Raw genomic sequence first — 19,591 nt, 5'->3', positions numbered from 1 at the left:
GGAAAACAGATGGATGGATACAGCACTACCGACCACAAAGGGCAACAATGGGGTGGGTGCAATCAAGTGACTGTTGCTATCCTAAAAACATAGCATAATTACAGACATCTATGATATCTCAATTTTTCAGATGAGTTAGCTTCCTCTTTTTAGCTGCTGCTGATGCAGAAAGATTTCCTCTAGAGAAGAGGCATCCATTTATATTTTCATGAATCCTTCTCATATCCAAAGGATTGTACTGTTGCAGTTAGAAGCAGAACAATGTTGGTGCAGGCAGCAAGGAAGAGAGACCTTAACTTCACTTAAAGAGGATAAGCAATCCTTACCTCCCACTTTGCCTGTTTAAGTAAGTGTGAATCAGTAACCAACTTGATTTGCTCCCTAGCATTTGTATGTCAAGCACTTAAGCTAACCTTTGGGCAGAAAGAGGGTTATAGCACCATTAGTGTGACAGTAAAGTATCTCACTTCCTCAATAAAAACGCTATTCCGTATTATTTTAAGCTACTTTTATAGTTTTACAAGGTGTTGCTTCCTTTCTAATACAGGCATTTCACCCCTACTCCCCACATCAGAAATTCCTCCCACTAACACTGTTCACCCAGTGGTAGCCCTCAGTGTCGGAGGCAGATCTGCTAGCCTCTTACCCACATTTTCTGACCTTGCTGAAACAGATTTTGACAACGCAGTAAGCAAATACTGCTGGCCTGGCTATGTTACCTCTCACAGTGCTGAGCAGCTTATGAAGATGCAGCACATCCGCTGAGTTTTCAAGGAGTGATTCATAGAACCATTGAACAGTTAGGGTTGGAAAGGACCTTAAGATCACCAAGTTCCACCCCCCCTGCCATGGGCAGGGACACGTCACACTAAACCATATCACCCAAGGCCTTGTCCAACCTGGTTTTGAACACGAGTCCCTCCGCAGCATCCCTATAGGCCCCCTGATTCTCCAAGTCAAAAATAATACAGCTAATAATAACAATAAGCTAATACAGCTGTACACCAAGCTATCTCCTAAGCACCTTCTCAAAACAGTACACAGAGAAACACTTGTCTTCAGTCCTGATTTTCAGAGATAAGTAACACCTACCCTTCCAGGAAAGTTCAGGTCCTGACTTCAAAGAGTCAGGTCAGCAGCTTTCTAAAGCATGCTTTCCTTGAAGACTGCTTTTTTTAGAAATAAAGGGATCCATACCGGAGACTTGAGTGCAAGATCAAAACACAATAACCTTGAAATAAAACAAGATCATGTTTCAGTTCCAGGGGTCTCAGCTCAGTCTCAACATATTCTACTTGATTTGTCTGGTCTCTCAGGTACATCTTGGGAACGATTGATGGAGCAAATTGCAGGCAGCACAAAAGTTTAGTACCTGTAGAGTTAGCAATTAGATGTGACTATTTTTTTAAGATGGTGACATATTTCAAGATTTGTTTAAATACTTTTTGATGAGTGAAATGAGCGTTCATTTGTAATTCAAACAACAGAACAAAGCCAATGTGGGTCTTTGTTTGCTTAGGATCTTTTAGGTAAAATACCCCAGCTTCCTTACTTGCTATGTAATAGCACAACAAATCCAGAGAGACAAGCTCCTTCAACATATGCAAGGCTTTGTATTCATGAATGAAGCATGCCAGTGGGCACCACTGTTAAATATCAGGTTAGAAACAAAAGCTTAAAAGAAAAAAAAAAATCAGAACTATGGTGAACCATAGCTTGGATTACAGAAGGCATTCAAGGAACAGCATCCTTGAAAAACTCACTAGGTAAAAAACACTTCAGAGAAGAGATGACGAAACTCTTGCCGGCTTTTGTGGATCCCCTTTCGTCATATAGACATTTCCCATGGCTGAGTTATGCCAGTTTAATCAGCTCCCACATACCAAATCCCTCTCTGTGCTGCATTCTCTCATTACTTCGCATGCATAAGCCCCTCAGCTCTATTGCTGGCTAAATATACCTCCCTCACTGGATGGTTTGTTTTTGTGTAGCTCCACACAGAGCAGCCCTAGCACAACTGAGGGAACAACACAGGAGCAGAAATAAATGTCCACACCCAGGAGCTCCTGAACGTCTCCAAAGAACCCTGCAGGTGAGAGGCATATTCACAGAAAGATGACAGGAAGCAATCACCTTTCCCTGGGCACAGGAAGGAACTCCAGTACTTCAAGTTTGCATTCTGTTACAGCCATGCTCCCTGAAAGTCAGCAAGGCAGAAGACAAGCTGAGGCGTAGCTGAGGCCCCAGAGCAGGCAGGTGCTAGTGCCAGCTGAACAAGAGATCACTCTTGCAAGATGTTTTAATTCTGGTTAAGTTCACCATGCTGAACCAAGTCAGAACAGTAGCTCTGCCACCTTCTGCTTCTGGGCATAGAATGAGGTCTATTTTTCTCAAATGGGGTTCAGAATAAGTTGTGAAGTGTTAGCAGCAACTCAATTCCTGATAATTACCCTTACCTACTACAAACAAATCCCCCAGTTCAGGAATAGGTGCAAACAATGGCATAATAGAACTAGAACCTGTTGTCACTCCACCCTGAAGGCAGGCAGTTACTGCTTAGGGCTGCACAGGCACACAGGAGCTAAGAGAGCTGTTTTCTGAAGGGTCTGTCAAGTGCTATGTCAGTTAAAAACATCCACTGCATACTTTTCCATTAAAGTGCCTCTCTTGCATTTGCTGATAAGTAACATCTGCATCTGGAACATAGCGGGCTGAGTGGTGCTCACTCTCACAAAAATGCATTCCTCGTATACACCATGAATGATGATACATATAACAGCTGTATAATCCCCCTGAAATTAGTCATTATTACAGTTAAACTGTTAGCCTATTAACTATCCTCAGCGCTGCTTTATAGCTCTTGGCTGCTTGTTAAAAGTGATCTTCCTAGGGATTATACTTACATAAGTGCTAGAGAGGGTCTAAATTAAGCTATGGAATGTTTATTACCAGGCAGACCAAAAACTAACCATTTAAACTCTCCATAACATACTTGGTCCCAATCTTAAACACCCCTTTTTGTGATGTTCTCAGAGAGTATATAAAGTCAGTAACTGTGCAAACCAGTATTTTCCACAAAAGTCATACAAAAATAGAAATAAAACCACTTCCTATTTATTTTGTTTTGAAGCTCCAGATTTAATTAAAATAAGGAAAAAGTTGGTTTCTACTTAGTGCCTCTACTATATAAATGACTAAAAACAGAAATTGAAGCTGTAACAGAACAAGATGAACATTTAACACTTACAGCGAACTAAATCCCTTCAGACTACTTGCTCAACAAGCCCAGCATTATCTAATATTCCCTGAAACCCAAATTCATTTTATGACCCCATTTATGCTTTTTGATGAAAAATTAGACACAGACAACATTATTTTTTTTCTTATAAAATGTAAATTAATTCAAAAATTGTAAATCTGAATGTACAATTCAACTTAAAAATTAAGTCTAACTGACAGTCCTTTATGAGCTGGTGTCAGACAGAGCTAAGGAAACAGACGAAGAAGATGAAGAATATTCATTATTTGTTATGGATGCTTTTTCTTCATATTTTGGAGGTGATTCAGAGGAGAGGTATAGCACTGGTAAAATATCTGAAGGTGAGCTGCTTCCAGAAATTGTATATATGGTTTCATAGTCTCTAACAGCAACTGTTCTTTCATCGACTGCAAGCTGTGCTCTACAAAAACACAAAACTGCATATTAGCATAATTAATTTCTCTACAGTGAGTGAAATTCTACTTGACTTACATAAACATACATATGCACATGCTCCCTAAAAATCCATGGAGCAAATAACTTGCATAAGCATTAGGATTTCATTCTCTAGGCTACATTATGATTCATATGAAAATTCTATTACTTCAGAAGGGAAGGGGAAGCAAGCTGCTTTCTAGCTTTGCACATCACCAGTCACAGCCTGGCTTATGGGTATTAGGGCCTTCTAGCAGAGCTATATCATAATCTTACTAAATCTTCTTCTGATCCTTGGCTCCTGATGTACCTTCCCTTTTGTAGTCTATCACATATATGCTGTTCCCTTCCCTTATGAAATTAAAAGACCTAGAATTGCATTGAAAAAAATCACAATCCTTAGCCATTTGAGATCTTACATGAAAGGCAACTTGAAACTTTTATTAAGCTTTCCAGCAACCCATGACAGACATATGGAGTAGCATTCCTGCTCAGAGCTGGAGAAACAGAAGTAATTGGACACGACCAGACTGACAAGTTCCCAGTGACAGTCAAGGAGGGCAGCCAAATATTCATTACCCTCCTCTGACCATCATAACTAGATCCCCATCAGTTGTAACCACATGGCTCTGGTACCTGCTCATCTCAACCTGGAGCTGGTTGGCCCTGGGCATGTTGTTTCATCTGCTTCCCAAGGGAAGGGAAGAACTCCTCATTCCTTGTGAATCACTCCAAGAACTGGCACTTGCCTTTGTGCATACATCTGGTCACCCACCAATACTGTGAGGAGCAGGAATACAGAGCATCTTATCTTTCATGGTGCTACTGGTGTGCAAAGGTGTGTGCTTAAAGCAGAGTGAGCATACTAAAAGACGAATGCTGAAATGCTATATAACAGACTGCAGTACAAAACCAACCATGTCTGGGATCAGACCATGACTCAGCTTCCTATAAGCTCTCTCATCCAGCACAGCCTCTGGCACAGCACTTGCTGACAGAGCATGGAGCAATGGACTCAAAAATGAAATCACATTTGCCTAGTAACCACTCACATACAAAATGCGCATTCCCTTCCAGCTTTGGGATCTTCAACCATGGCACTATGTTAGGAGGAACAAGACCTCTGATGCTCTTCCATGAAAAGGGGTAGGAAGGCAATTTGCAGTAGTCAAGATGCCGTGGCCGTGAGCAAGCACTGCACCATGGGAGAGCATGACTGAGTGAAATGCTCAGAGGTGGGTGGTATCAGCTCACAGGGTCTCTGTGAAGACCCTGGGAAGCACTGAAGGACAACAGTTTGATCACCCGCAGCCACAGAACATTGAAGCAAGAAGTCAAGGTTTCAGCATCCAAGGTTGAGGTCTTTTGTCCACTCCACTAAAACAAGCTAGGCTACAAACTGCCATTTTGCGTGCACATGTTCACAAGATGAAGAAGCCCAGACAGGCAAGCAACAAGGATTGAGTTGATGTGATCACATATAAAGTTCAGAGCACAAGAACTGGACATTCATGGATTGAGGCAGCTGATCCAGCTGCAGGCGATTTTGTAGGAGAATGGATGAAAGAGAGGGGTAACCTGTATGTGCATCAGCAGGGAGAGCCAACAAGAAGTGTGAGGAACTATTGGTTTTGACATTCCCCTGCCACCCTTTGTTTTTTGTTTCTCAGTGAAGGATGCACTGCTTGCATTCCTTCACAGCCTTTGGTAATCTACATATTTTACCAAACACATGGGCAGGCAGCCCACATCTGAACTCAAGGCCTGAAATCAAGGGTAAAGAGCACTTGTGTCCCTCAGTTTAGTGCACGGTACTTATAGACAGGTGATACAAGAGTCATACTCTCTCTCCCACATGCTTACAAGGCTACAGCAGAACATGGGTGTTCCTGTATTCCTCCCAGTTATCCACTCCAGCCTGGTCTTCTAAATGTATTTAAATAATGTTTTTTGAGAGTGCTCTTGGACCATATTTGAATCGGCTGTCTCAGAGCTATTGGAGGTTCAGGTTCACACTCAGGGCAAATAATTTCTCCACATAGATCCATTTGCTTTGTGCGTACATCTGGAACGTACATGCCAGAAGCGAGTTACAGCACATGCTGGACACAGACATGCTCATGTCTGATGCCTAATTCTAGGACTAGCAGCAGCTGGCATGAAACACCTTCCAGCTGTGGACACCTTCACCCAGCCCAATCAGGACACAGATACTTCACGTAAATTCTTTCTAGCAGCAGCAGTTTATTTTCTCTCCTGCTTGCTCTGGCCATCCTTTAATTGCACTAATATAGCTCTGACAGCTGATACATTACACTTGCAATCTGAGAGCAGGCAAAAACTTTTATACTTAATGAAATAAAATGTTTTTTTGCACAACAATTTATCCCTGGCCATGAGAGTCACCGCTCTCTGGAAAGTACTTTCACTTGATCAACCTGATATCTTCTCATACCTACATCCGCCCTTGCCATCCTGAATTGGCACGTGTTTATAGCCCTGAGTAATCAACAGGCTGTCATCAACTCTGTACAAAAAGCACTTTCTCTGAAACAATTTAAGTGGAAAACCCTCAGACCATTAACTGTGTGCATAGCTAGGATTTATTAGGCTCTGTATCCCTCAGCATACGTCATCAATCTCAAGCTGGACCTCAGTCAGTGGGAACCAAACACCGAGCATCTTCCTTCCCTAGGTGGTATGTACATGACCATTTTATTTTGTTTGGGGGCTAGTCCCACTGTGCACTAGAGAGAGTGCTATACCAGTCATCAAGAAGACTGAGTAGGGGTTTTGGTAGAGGTGTTTATTCTATGTTAAAAAAATGCAACACAGTGATTTTGAGAAAAAGCAGAAAAACAGCCTGGCTTGTAATAATAGCAACAGAAGAAGGCATCTGCTGTCTCCAGCAAAGATGGAGAGGAAATGTTTGGAGGAGGGCAATAGGAAGTTAAAGACAATATGAGGAGCTGTTGACAATGACTAGAGAACAGTGCCTTGCACAGTGGGGCTGAGCCTCAAGAATCCATCAGGTGCACTTCAAAGGATGACTGAAAAACCACAGACATGGCAGCACACAGTGTGGTAACAAGGATAAGCACCATTGCTAACACAAGTATCCTCCTCCTGTGGCATTTAGGACTTTGGGTTGGAAGAAGGTTCGTGCTTGCTCACTTCAAAAGGAAGATTAGCACAAGTTTTAAAGTGTGCCGACATCAGGCACACAGCTGGTCATGGAATACACTTCCTCGTGTGAGCAGAGAAACCTGGAATATAGTGGAAAGCCATTAAAGCAACGGACCAACAACTACGACTACTGGACACAGCTGGGCAGGCTGGAGTTTTTCCGCAATGATGGTGCTGAAGATGCTGCGGGTTGTAAACTAAAGTCATCCAATGAAGTACCACACTACCCACTGACTCACAGATCAAAAATAAGCTGACATAGGACCTCCCTAAAGGCAAAGTCAATTCTGGATCACGAAAGCCCTGAAAATGAGTTGGGGGCTCTAGGCATGTGGCATCTAGCTCTCCTGGCCAGATGTAGCTCTGGCTCCTAGTATGTGGTCCTTGCAGTACCTCTTTCACTTCCAAGTTAGCAGCCCATTGGTGGTAACCCACAGGGGATAAATAAGGCTAGAAGTTCTTCCACTGTAGACTGGAAGTCTTCAGTCACTTGGCAGCTCTCCTTCCCACAGCTTGGTAGTGGCAGCATCTAGCAAATCAGCTGTTCTCAACCTATGGAAGATTGGCTGCATGGGTAAGGTACAACACCTTGAGATGAAGCTGGCATTGCAACCTTCCTTTTAGAGCTCCTCCTGCTCTTCTGCTGCCATATCAAGGTATTCTTTTATCTTGACACACTGCCACAGCTGGAACAAGGCAGACCAGCACAACAGGTCTCACTTCCCCAAGGCAGTAAGCTAATGGTCACAGAGGGAACAGAAGCCACTAAAGTGGAGTTGCCAGGGTCACAGGACCTGGGGATAGGTGTCATTAAGGGCTCACTGCACTGGTTCTACAGAGAAAAATCTTTCAGTGCAGGTAACATGACACTGAGGCACTGCTGTCAGGGACACCTTCTCTTGGACAATCTGTGGAAGAAACCTAATCTGACTATATAAGACCACTTATTTAAGGCTTTGTTTTTACTTCATCAAAGCTCTTTTCAGTCACAATGAACTGGCAAGAATTTAACTCCCATAATGATACACTAGAAAACTTTGCAGTGCCTAGCAGAGAGTTAATTCACAGTGATTATTTTAGAATGTGGTCTTGGATACCTTGAGAAGCAGCCCATATTTCCAAAGACAGAGAAGAAAACAGTCTTACCCATCACTGAAGATAGAATGGTATGGTGGGGGATTTTCACCTGTAGGCAAACCACTTGACATAAGACAATGTGTTACAGTTTGTGACACAGGATCAGCAAAATAAGGAGGTGGTGGAGGTGGGAATATCATTACAGCATCACCTAGGGAAAAAAAAACACCAATTACTACCTCTGAAAAACTGAGCACCACTGTTTATTATAACTGTATCCAAAAATATTTCCCATCTTTGGAATTACTTTGTCTACCTTTTAAGATAAAGTGCAATGATCACACATACAGAACAGTTATATTCTGGGCTGTTAAAGTACATTGGAGGTACATTCAACATTAAAATTATCCAGAATAAAGATGTGGCACACTGACAAATGGAAGATTTAATTTAGAAAATACAGGTGGGGAGCAGAAGTGCTCCATCTAGCTAGCAGACACAAACCCCTTCACTGTTGGCTGAACTCAGAAACTGGAAGTGCAAGGCACAGTTACTGTTGGCTCACTTTAAGGATAGGCAAGTATTTAGTTTTCCTCACATATCTAAAATAGTGCATCTTAAGTTTTTCCACAGTACTGCAGAGTTATAACAAAAGTATTCGAGTCATATCAATACCACAATGCTATTGATACATAATTAAGTGTACTGAGCAGCATATCTGCCAATTTTAACTTCATAATCAAAGATATTCAATTATTTAATTTTTAATTTAAATAGAAAGTTTGTATCTATCATTCACTACGTGATTTATACTGACATTCACAGCTGCCTGGCACCTTTCTTCCTTGGTAATTTGTCTGCAGGGACAGGTCAAGGAGCATCAAATATATTGAGTAAGGTGGCGGTATTTTCTAGCTGTGTCACTATTGCTCCAGAATGCCACAATGTCAACCAGACCTCAGCCTTCAGCCTGCCAGTTTTCCTATTCCTCATGGAAATATAAAAGGAATCCACTAATTTTGCTTCCTTGCCTTTAAAAACAATGTGAATTTCTTTTTATGACCCTTTCATTTGTCCTGGTGTCTGGAAAACTGACTTTATACCTTCACATCTTCTAAGGGTCACCAGGTTAGAGGTCTGTACACCAGTTTGACAGGCAGAAGGAAAAAGGTTTTGCATAACGAATTTCAAGTATAGTGAGTCAGATGACAGTCAAGCAATATTATGATTGACTAATCATTTTTGAGAGGTAGAAGGTTACCAGAATAACCTATGTATAGAATATGTTCATGGGCTATTAAAAGCAGTGGTATATGCAAGGGAGCATTCCCTGCCATCATACCACATTTACTCAAATACTGTGCAATTACAGAAGCATTTTGCAATTACATCTCTGGCCATGATTAGAAGAAATACAGCACACTTCTTACAAAACAGATTTTTCTGGGTTTGGGGGTCAGAGCTTAAGGCTAAAATAAATCTTAAATAAAGTCATAGAAGTCAACACACCTGTGATTTGCAGTGTCAGCTACACCCTCTGGGAAAGGAAATTGGATTGGACTCATTTGTGTTGGATTACATGGCTTCTTTTGCACAGGCAGTAAGACCCTTTGCTCTCTCAAAGGTTTTGCCTTTTAGAGAAAGGTAACTGAACTGATCTTACAAAAAAATGTAAGAGACAAAGTAACATTTTTCTGTTTTGGCTGGTTTGACATATCAGAACTGACATGCTTAGACCTCAAATAAGTAATATTCACAGGTAAATAATTAGTGGGACCCCCCCCCTTATTACTCACTCTCAAATGTAAAGTTCACACACTATTTACCCACCTACTGTAACCTGAAAAGGTTCAGGCCTCTGAGGTTGTTCTTCACTTTCACAAGATTCTTGGCTGAGATTTAAGTTTTGTTTCTTTTTAACATGAGCTATCACGAAGAAACACAACCCAGTGAGCACAATCAAAGGTCCCATGATTTGAAGAGACAGGAATCCACAGCCCTGGAGGTCCACATCAGAACTGCCAGTGTGGTTGAGCTGTATGGTGTGCCAGCTGGGGCTGCAGCCAGGAACCCAAATGCCCAAGATGCTAATTAGCATTCCACTAGTTAAAAACAGGAATCCAAATATGAGAAACTGGGCAAACTGACAGTTCCCACGACAAAAAACAAGACTGTACACCTGCTCATTCTGCAACTGTCTTTGTCTTATATACAACCTGGCCCTTGATCTTGCCAGTAAAATACAAACCAGTCCACTTACAGCCAACACAGGCCCAGCAGCCTTAAGGACCTCGTTACAGTCACTGAATGTTCCAGATGGGCACGACTGCAGAATAAAGACTGAAAGCAGGAATCCAGCGCATAGCAACACAGCTCCACAAACAAAAAGGAAAAAAATAAGTTTCCCATGTTGTTCATTATTTCCTTCACCCCCTGGTGCAGGAACAGCCACTGGATACATTACAACACAATCTTCTTAAGCAGATGAGTTGGGGTTTTTTTGTTTGACTGTTTTTCCTGTTAGCATTAAGTGGCAGAAAACTACAGTAGATCTGTGAACAGGAAAATACATTAATAAAAATAAGAAGAAAAAAAAACCCAACAGTGGGACTAGCTACATTACAATATTTATTTCTGCATTTGCTACTTGGCCTATATTGTATATACTTGGTCTATTTTCTGTTTTGTAGTACCTCCATTATGGATTAAAGGGCCTATTTCAGTCTGCTGCCATTGAATGCTGATGAAAAGACAGAACCTGCTTTACAGGTAGACTGAAAAAAAACCCTGCAATTGCTGCTGCACATCTAAATGAATTGTTTCTTTAGATACACGGTCTTACAAATAAGGGGACATTATTTTCAAAGGCTGAATCTGGGGAACAAGGACAGGCTACCTTTCCTCTTGAAAGCAGAAAGCTACAGGAAATTTCTGCAGTGAATGGCAGAAAATGAGAGCTCTTGAGAGAAACTTCATGCAAATGAACACTGATGATTATTGGACTTTAAATCTTCTAATGCATACCTTTTCAAAGCATATAAATCTTGCTTCTCCTTCCACAGGCAATAAAAGCTTTTCTGTTTCTTAAATCAGCTTCTGGTCCTATACAGCTTCAAGAGCAAGCATACAGAAGATTTTGGTTCTGTTCTGAAAAGATTTAAGAAAAAAAAAAAGACAATTTAAAAAGCTATACTAAAGACTGTGTACTTCATCTCTCACCGATTCAATAGTTAGAGTTGGTAAGCATACTGCTCCCACACTTTCTTTAAACTTCCCATACTCCTGAATTCTTTGTCTCTGCTACAAGAAAGCTTTAAAAAGAAATATAACAAAGGTGACTCCCAGAAGGTTTCCAAGCCCACAGGAGAAAAAATTCAGCAGTAAAAGAGAAGAAAATATAAACTAGTGCTGAGGCTAGTCCATATGGTAGTATGGATGACAAATCTGCTGGATGTGGATAAACCGGGACAGGCAAAGCCTGACAAAGTTAGGACCTAGTGCCATTCAGTGAGCTCTAAGGAAAACAAGATCAAAAATTATTTCTGACATTATGCACAAGGAAGTTTGTGCTGCTCTGACACTTTGGACTACAGGGGTCATAAGGACATCTGTACTCTATACTACAGTGACTAGCAACCATGAGATCTCAGGTCCAAGTGGCTACATCCATCAAAAGTCAACCTGAAACCCAGGGGAATTTCAGACTATGGAAAATAAAATCTGGATAAACCACAAGAAAGCTGTTCCCTAACAAGTATAGGAGTTACTTATGTGTGCTCATATTGCAGCGTTTCAACACTGCCCTCTTCCCTTCACCCACAACCTCCCATGACAGACAACCTCATCTATTACTTGGTGGGTAATATCAGGATATACTGGATGTATCAGAAAGGATAAATATGGACTGGAGGAGTTTGTCACAGATAGAAGCAGGGACTCTACTTAGTTACTGTTATTAGTTAGTTAACATGCAGACTTTCCTCTACCAGCTTCCACTGGCCTGCTACTCATTCAGATGACCAGAAGCTAGAAGTCATGTTAGATTGACTCCTCCTTACATGTGCTTCGTAACAGTTATTCCACAAGAAAAACAAAGTATTATGTGATTTTTGTAAACAAACTGTTGAACATATGTCAGCCACAACAAGCTTCCCATCACTCCCTAGTAACTGCAGCGCCCCACTGGGATGAAAACAAAACGCAACCATAAAAACCCATGCATCAGTCAAACATGTAATTATCTGTTTGCAATGCAAAGCAATCTATCAAGTCATTTTACTTAGCCACTTGTAAGAGTAGGACCCACTTAAAGAACTGGCTGAGCAGACACATGAATGGTGAATTTCTTAGATGTATTACTGCTCAACGTCAAACTAGACTGCCAGCAGCATGGGATAAGGCAGAGAGTAGCATGCAGGTAAAAGGCACAAGAAGTGCTAAGCTCAACAGGCAAGCAAACAGGCTATACCAGCAGCAGCAAGAAGGCCACATTGCAGGAAGAAACAAAGTCTCCCAGCTGGCTATCTTGAATACCAAAACTGAGAGACCTCCCTTAATGCACCCCATCACTGTGGTCAATTAATTTGTAAACTGCGCCTGCTAAGTGTTTCTTCACTGTTCTGGATTCAGTCTATGTACCTGCTATGATTCGAAAACCTGCTAGCTGAGGTTCCCCTGGTAGAAGAGTCACAGTTTCAGTCTGGAAAAAAAAATGTTTGTAAAGAATACTTAAGATAGGACAGTATATCAACAAAAAGAAATTAAAGAAATTATGATTGATTTCAACCTGAATACCATTAGCCAAGCACACTTTCAAAACTGCATGAGCTGGAGTCAGTTTGAAGGCTTTCCTTCTGAGCAGAGAAATTGGATTAGTTTAGTCACTCCTCCTTCCTTGATTTCACTGGTCTTTCTGAAATTAATACAACTGTTTCTCATAGCTGCACATCATTTCTCATAATCCTTCACATCTAGGAATTTCCCCGTTTTTATAACTGATCTGAAGTGGCTCAGATTTACTGTTCTACAAATGCACAAAACTGAATAAAGGGCTTCTGAAATACAAAAAAGAAAAAATCCCATCAAAGCCCAGTTTCAGACTCAACTGTCTTGAGATACTTTTTGCTGAGGCACATTAATCATTATAACAGCAATAATACACTATAATTAGAGATAACTCCGAATCCTTCTTTTGCATTTCACTCCAGGGAAGAAAACATGAACAAGTACAAGTGAATTGGGACAAAAGGAAATAATGAAGGGACCAGGTTGAACGAAGCCTTGGGTGAGATGGTTTAGTGTGAGGTGTCCCTGCCCATGGCAGGGGGGTTGGAACTAGATGATCTTAAGGTCCTTTCCAACCCTAACTATTCTACGATTCTATTCTACGATTCTAAAAACAAAATCCAAACATTTAGCCCCTAAAAAGAAGTATCTGTAAATTTGTTCTCATTACACCAGCACAGTGTCTGCTTTTCTTCCACCAATCTTGTTATGAGATTAAAACACACATTAGAAATGAAGCACGTGCATATTTTCTTCATTCTTTCAGGCCACAAAAGAAGGAACATTCAGAACAGTCTGTTGTGGCTTGGAAGATGAAAGCCACAGATTTAATGCTGCGAAATTGAAAGGAGGACTAATTTTCATTTATGCTACCACCAAATTTCAACTAAAAAAAACAATGCAAGATTAAGCTTTATTTCTTGTGTTTCAAGAAGTAGTATTTTAAGAAAGAAGTAAGCCTTATATTGACTATGTGCTTGAAATACTTCCATTAAATCCGATATATGCAGAGGCATAGACATAAGAGAATTTTCCTTTTATACTGACCCAAAGTCTGAGAGCAGACATGGAAATACTAGGTCAGAAACTGCTAGAAGATCTGTTAGTGTGGAGGCAGCTAAGGATGAGGAAAGAGGGAACTGAAACATAGCTTGTAAAGGAAGTCTGGTTATGAGCTTAAATGATATACTGCGTTATCCTTTTGTAAGTCTAGTCCAAGCCAGGTATATTCAACACGAAATAACATCACAATCATCTCATCAATTTTCTGTATAATACTTGCATTACAAAATTCACATTATGCACAACTCCAAGAATTTTAAAATACACGTTTTAATGACGGAACAGGGACTTTTTGCCTGAACCTTCAGAGTTCATATTGTCCAAGGTTTCCACTGCAAACACCAGGCTATAAATTTACTCCCCCTTACTCATATGAAATTTGACAGCCAGGTGCAATTACATGAATTCAGGAACTGAGGATTAAAAGAAAAAAGCATTGGAAGAATTAAAATGCTTCTGTCCCTCTGTTTTATGTTTCCCAGAGAAGGCCCCATTCCTGCTCTTTTGCTTGCAAAAGCACCCAAATGATTTCATGCAGAAGGATGAGATCTATCCTGTGTTTTTTATTTCAAAAATTACAATACCCTGTCAGTTGTAGTCCACAATGGAAACCCATTAGAAGTCACAAGCCACCCTTTTCAAGATTTTTCTATTTAAGTGTTTTAACCCATACTTTCAATTCTTGAGCAGCTACTGGGAGGTTGCCACTGCCACTGTGGCTGGGTGGGTTTTTGTTGTTTTTTTTCTTGGGGGGGGGGGTGTGTGTGTGTGTGTTTTGTGGTGTTTTTGTTTGTTTGCTTGGCTTTGTTTGGTTTGGTGGTGGTTTTTTGTTTTCTTCACAGATTTCAAGTAAAACCATGACTTCTGACAGGACAAGCTGCCTGGAAGGAAAAGTCCTGTCAACTTCATTCAGTTTAACTTCCATATCAAAACATGAACAGCTCTCCACTTCCTCTCACTCTCTGTATCCAGTTCCCTCCTCCATTCTTAACTCCCTCTGTACCCATGCCATTTCCTGTTCTTTATCATATCACAATTTTCCTCCAGATTGCACTCTGAACTTGACATTCAGCAGAGCACCCATCCATAAGTACAGATGGTTAAACCGCACTAAACTGGAGTCCACTGCCTTCATTCCCACAGTATTCCCTCCCCATGGTGTTTTTAATCATTTGTATTAAGAGCTAGGGGGAAATGCTTGACAGGTTGAACTTCCAGTTTTCTACTTTCAAGCAACATTAACGCCACAAGGACTAACAGGTTCCGAGATGCCAAACACAACCGATTTGATCTCTTGCTTACACACTCTTGGATCAGTGCCTAACAGTGCTCTCATCTCATGGAGCATACAACTCCGATATCCCAGGAGGATTTCTCTAAACAGGGAGTGGATGCCACAGAAAAAAACCTGCCCATATGGACTGACAAAATGATTGTGTTAGCTCACACTGTAAGAAGAGTAATGCTGTTATTTACGACCACTGAAGGTGGGGCAGAAGTCAATGTCTGGAGAAGTGAAGGAAAGCAGCTGCAGCAGGAATTTCCAGAAGATGGGATGAATCCTGACAGTCTCCAGACACGTGTGCCAACGATCCTTCTCACCACAAACCGGCAGTCAGAGATTCTGACCTCTACCAGGCAGAAATGTGCTCCATGAAGAAGCTGCTAGCTACTACCCCTGTGGGCCACAAAACAGCTGGAGTAAAAGCTGGTTCACAAATGTTCCCCAATCACTCTGGCAGGCAAGAAAACCCTGATGACACAGTTGGATGTGAGGACCCCAAATGGATGTGTCTGGACACAGAGGAGCTTGCAAAGCACGATTTGGTAACCCACTGATTAGATGCCTTGCACGTAACTAGGACGGCACCTAGATTCAATAACATGCTCTGAAGGTTCCCATGCATGTAGGTGGGATGCTTTTTACAGGACCCACTGGTGGACCCAAGAGCTGGGACAAAGCAGCTCCTACTTTCTGCAGTACCTCCAGGAAGGCTGGAGAGAAGGTAGACAGACACAGGTAAAGCCAGAGCTGAATTTCTTCAAACAGGTAACACAAGACAGACCAATTGCTGGCAAGTTCAGGGAAAGTCTGTCCCATGAGTCTGATGTACCTCAGAGTTGCAAAAGCCACAGGAAGATCTTCCAGAGGGTAGGTCAGTGACCATCAGGAAGATGCAAGTCTCCAAAAGCTACTCAAAGCCTTCCTGTCCTGGTTTCTTGAGGTTGGCTTGGAGCATTAAATCACAGCCAACTCACAGACAAGCAATTAAGCTGTTACTCCATCTGGTGAATACAGCATCCCATGGGATAACCCTCCTCATGCATCAGCCCATCTGGCATGCTCTCTGCTAGACACTAACTCTTTTAAGTCACGTTAAGGTCTTCAGCAGGGCAGATCATGCCCGGAGAACACAGCTCCCATGCTGGAGCAAGGGGTGCCACCGGGCTGCCCGTTTACCCACTCCTGTGAGGGAGCAGCACTTGGCCGGTGTGGGGCCAGCCCATCACCCCAGCAAGCGCCTTCTTACCAGTGCCTTCCCAGGTGTGTGCCACCAGCAGTAACTGTACCACGGTATATCAGCAGAATAATTTATAAAGGCCCCGTCAGAGACATCTCATCCTCTCACTCTAATGGCGTCAAGGTCACACTGGGGGGAAGCGGTGTGAGGAGCGGTGGGCTCTCCAGGGAGATAAGGCTTTCCTTACCGCAGGATGTTTATACCCCGGATAAGCGAGACGCAGAGCCAATGCCCTAGCCTCCACGCTTGAGGGAGTGAAAAACACAGCAACAGCAGCAGCAGCGGGAAGACACGGCACAAGCCCACCCGCGGCCCCTCCCGGGGTCAGCCGGGGGAAGAGCCGCCCTCCAGCAGCGCCCGCCTTCCGACACAAAGCGTGCCTGCCAGGGTGCACCTCTCCGCACCGCGCCTGCCTTCCCTCGCACCAGCACTCCCAGGCTCCCCGTGCCCCGGAGGACCGGCCTGGGGACACTCCGTGCTTTCGCGCCCGCCTGGTCGCTGACTTTCAACTCGCGGCGGAAGCTGTGACTGCCCCGGCAGCCAGAGAAGCGCCTCCCCACGGCCTCGGCCCCCCGCGGTAGGCAGCGCGGAGCGGGAAAGGGTCGCCGGCGAAGGCCTCCGAGCATCCTGCCTTACCTGGCCGCGGTGCGAGGGACTAGGGTGGCGCGGCTGCCGACGCTATTTAAGCACCTTCGCCAGGCAGCGCGCACCTGGGCGGGGCAGGGCACGGCCGGGCCGGGCCGCACCGCCCCTGGGGACCGTGCGGCTGCCGTGGCTGCTGCGGCACCGCCTCCCCTGGAGCCGAGCGCCCCGCCCGGCTGTGGCCTCGGTGGCCCGGCGTCACCTCTCCGCCGAGCCGGCTCGTCCGGTCGCAGACAGGGCGCTTCCCGCGGCCCGCAGGGTGGGGGGCGGCTCCGCCGTCCTTTGCCCATAGGGCAGCCCCGCTGCGGGGCTGTGCCAGCGGACGGGTCCGCGTTGGGCTTTGCCCGCGCCCTTGACGGGTGAGGAGGAGAAGGTGCGGGTGCGAGGCGGCCCTGTCTTGGTCACCCCGCTCCAGGCCTGCGCTGAGGTACCAGCGTCCTGCGGCGGTGCGGGAGGTTGCTGCGCGGCTGGGAGGTTTCTCAGCTCATGGAATGGACGCTCAGCTCTTTGGGCAGGGCCGTTGCATGTGTCCCTGGAGTCATGTGTAGGTGGCCGTGGTCTGGCGTGCCTCTGAAGTACCGGTGGCTTCGAGGTGAGGCAGGTGAGCAGCCCTCTTGGGGAGGTTGTGCCACATCTCCCGTTTCAGGAGCCCTTTGGTCACTTTATGCTTGCCAACCTTAGCCTTCTGCGCACTTGGGAACTTGACCGGTATTAGATGCAGGCCAAGCTTAGATGTGACTGATTTCATAGAGTCATAGAATGGTTTGGAAGGGACCTTAAAGATCATCTGGTTCCACTGCCCCTGTCATGGGCAGGGATGTCTTTCACTAGAGCAGGTTGCTCAGAGTCCAACCTGGCCTTGAATACTTCCAGGGATCGGGCAGCCACAGCTTCTCTGGGGAACCTGTGCCAGCGTCTCACCGCCCTTAAAGAATTCCTTCCTGATGTCTAATCTAGGTCTACCTTCTCTCAGCTTAAAGCCACTTTCCTTTGTCCTGTCTCTACATGCCTGTGTAAAAAATCCCTTTACAGATTTCATGTACCCCCTTCAAGTACTGGAAGCTGCTCTAAGGTCTCCCCAGAGCCTTCTCTTCTCCAGGCTGAACAATCGCAGCTCTCTCAAATTGTGATGAATTTCTATGAAATTCAGAATTTCTTTCAGTGATGGCCAGTTTAGCCACTGGACATGGGGGAAGTTGGTTTCTCTCTTACTTGCTAGGTGCCCGCAGTGTGGAGGAAGAAGCTGGCTTTGGTAGCAGAGACAAGAGCTGTGAAGTGCAAGGAGCGGCTGTGTGGGACGACAAGGAGCCAGGGGAGATGGGCTAGGTTGTGCCACATGTAAGCGGGTGTAGCAGTGGTAGGACCTGAATGACAGTGGGACTAAAGCTGCTCTACTGGTTAATCACAGCCTGGTAGCTGGTGAAGTGTGAGGAAAGCCACTTGGAGTTATGTGAGTCAAAACAAGGGGAGCCAGAACAGGGATGAAAGGTGGAGTGATGCCCAGAAAATAGATGGCAGGAGGAAAGAGAGTGTATCAAAGTTTTGGTTGACAGGATGATAGTTTGGTTATATGGTGAGACTGGGGGGAAATGGGATAATGGGGTTTTGGAGGGGATCTAGATTCAGGTAGAGAAGTAGGGAAAACTTGGAATTCGATGAAGAACCAAAGAGTGTATGAAAATATATGTGGGGTGTAGGAAGGAGCTTGTGATGGGCTATAAGGCTCCAAGCTTTCCAGAACTTGGAAGATTCCTGGATTTTATTGGCCCATTGCTGTCTTGACTGTTTTATGTCCCATTCCAGCTCCCACCGACTGCAAGGTGGGCTTCAGTTGTTAAACACTTGTATGCTGTTGTGAAGAGTCTTAGGGTAAGGAGAGACTTCGAAGTAATAATTCCTGTATTCTGTGAAGAGTGAAATATTTTAGTGAAGTATAAAAGCAGGGAATAAAAAAAATGCCTGAAGAGAACAAAAGGTGAGCACTGATTGTTATGAATACACATTGAAGCTTAAGTCTTGCAAAGAGTGGAAGAGTGTAAAAAATGTATAGTCAGGCTATTTTATGATATGTGACAACAGTGACAAGAGATTTAATTATGTTTATGTAGCAGTTTTCTAATACCTGATTCTGGTTCTGTTTTTCTTCCAACATGAAGATGTAATAATAACAATAAAAAATATTTATGTGGTGCTCATTTCTATATGAAGTATTTCATCAGGCTAAGCTTTTTTCAGTTGTCTGATACCATTAAATGATTCAACCACTACTGTGCTCTCTTTTCCTGTTATGTAAATACTTAATTCCTTTTATGTAAATATTTCTCATGCCAAACCTAACATGTCCTAAGGATTTCACTTTAAAAAAAAAAAGTCAGGCTTGACAAAAGTTGTCGTGTTTGCTGGCTAGCATCTACATGCAAATGATTAATGAGTTCTCTCTCCAAAGCTTGTCACAAGCTTTTCCCCTCCATCCACCACTTGGGTTTCTTGTAGTGTTGGGCTTCAGGATTTGACACCAGTGATGAAAGAAGGGATTTCAGGAATATCATTCTTCAGTTAGTGAGATTCTGACTCAGCCTGGTGTGCTTTTTCAGCAGATTAAGTAGATACTGGTTCCTGTCAT

General features: G+C 43.6%; 1 protein-coding gene across 3 annotated transcripts; it reads right to left on the bottom strand.

The window, feature by feature from the left end:
• Window positions 1-3,366: 3,366 nt before the first annotated feature.
• On the bottom strand, window positions 3,367-17,057 carry TMEM171 (transmembrane protein 171). Of its 3 annotated transcripts, none has more exons than XM_057406118.1 (5): window positions 16,963-17,057; window positions 10,982-11,104; window positions 9,788-10,509; window positions 8,027-8,168; window positions 3,367-3,680 (listed from the first exon to the last, which is right to left on the bottom strand). In XM_057406118.1, exons 3-5 carry the CDS (start codon window positions 10,416-10,418, stop codon window positions 3,464-3,466), a joined length of 990 nt encoding a protein of 329 aa, XP_057262101.1. In that variant the 5' UTR covers window positions 10,419-10,509; window positions 10,982-11,104; window positions 16,963-17,057; the 3' UTR covers window positions 3,367-3,463. The 3 variants fall into 3 exon arrangements, with proteins under 3 accessions (XP_057262101.1, XP_057262100.1, XP_057262102.1); XM_057406117.1 differs by lacking the exon at window positions 16,963-17,057 and adding an exon at window positions 15,539-15,787; XM_057406119.1 differs by lacking the exon at window positions 16,963-17,057 and adding an exon at window positions 15,539-15,779 and having other exon boundaries at window positions 9,788-10,059.
• Between the last annotated feature and the right edge of the window lie 2,534 nt (window positions 17,058-19,591).

The sequence above is a fragment of the Pezoporus wallicus genome, unplaced genomic scaffold (genome assembly GCF_028554395.1).
Source record: "Pezoporus wallicus isolate ANWC-B61680 ecotype Strahan unplaced genomic scaffold, APGP_CSIRO_Pwel_v1 contig_7506, whole genome shotgun sequence".
In the NCBI taxonomy this organism is placed as follows: Eukaryota; Metazoa; Chordata; class Aves; order Psittaciformes; family Psittacidae; genus Pezoporus; species Pezoporus wallicus.
This window is presented reverse-complemented; position numbering and strand designations above follow the sequence as displayed.

Coding starts and splice junctions, on each gene's coding strand:
- TMEM171 (XM_057406118.1), bottom strand. CDS start 10,418: ATGTATCCAGTGGCTGTTCCTGCACCAGGGGGTGAAGGAAATAATGAA. Junction 8,169..9,787: donor ACCTTTTCAGGTTACAGTAG/GTGGGTAAATAG, acceptor TTTTTTCCCTAG/GTGATGCTGTAATGATATTC. Junction 3,681..8,026: donor CATTCTATCTTCAGTGATGG/GTAAGACTGTTT, acceptor GTGTTTTTGTAG/AGCACAGCTTGCAGTCGATG.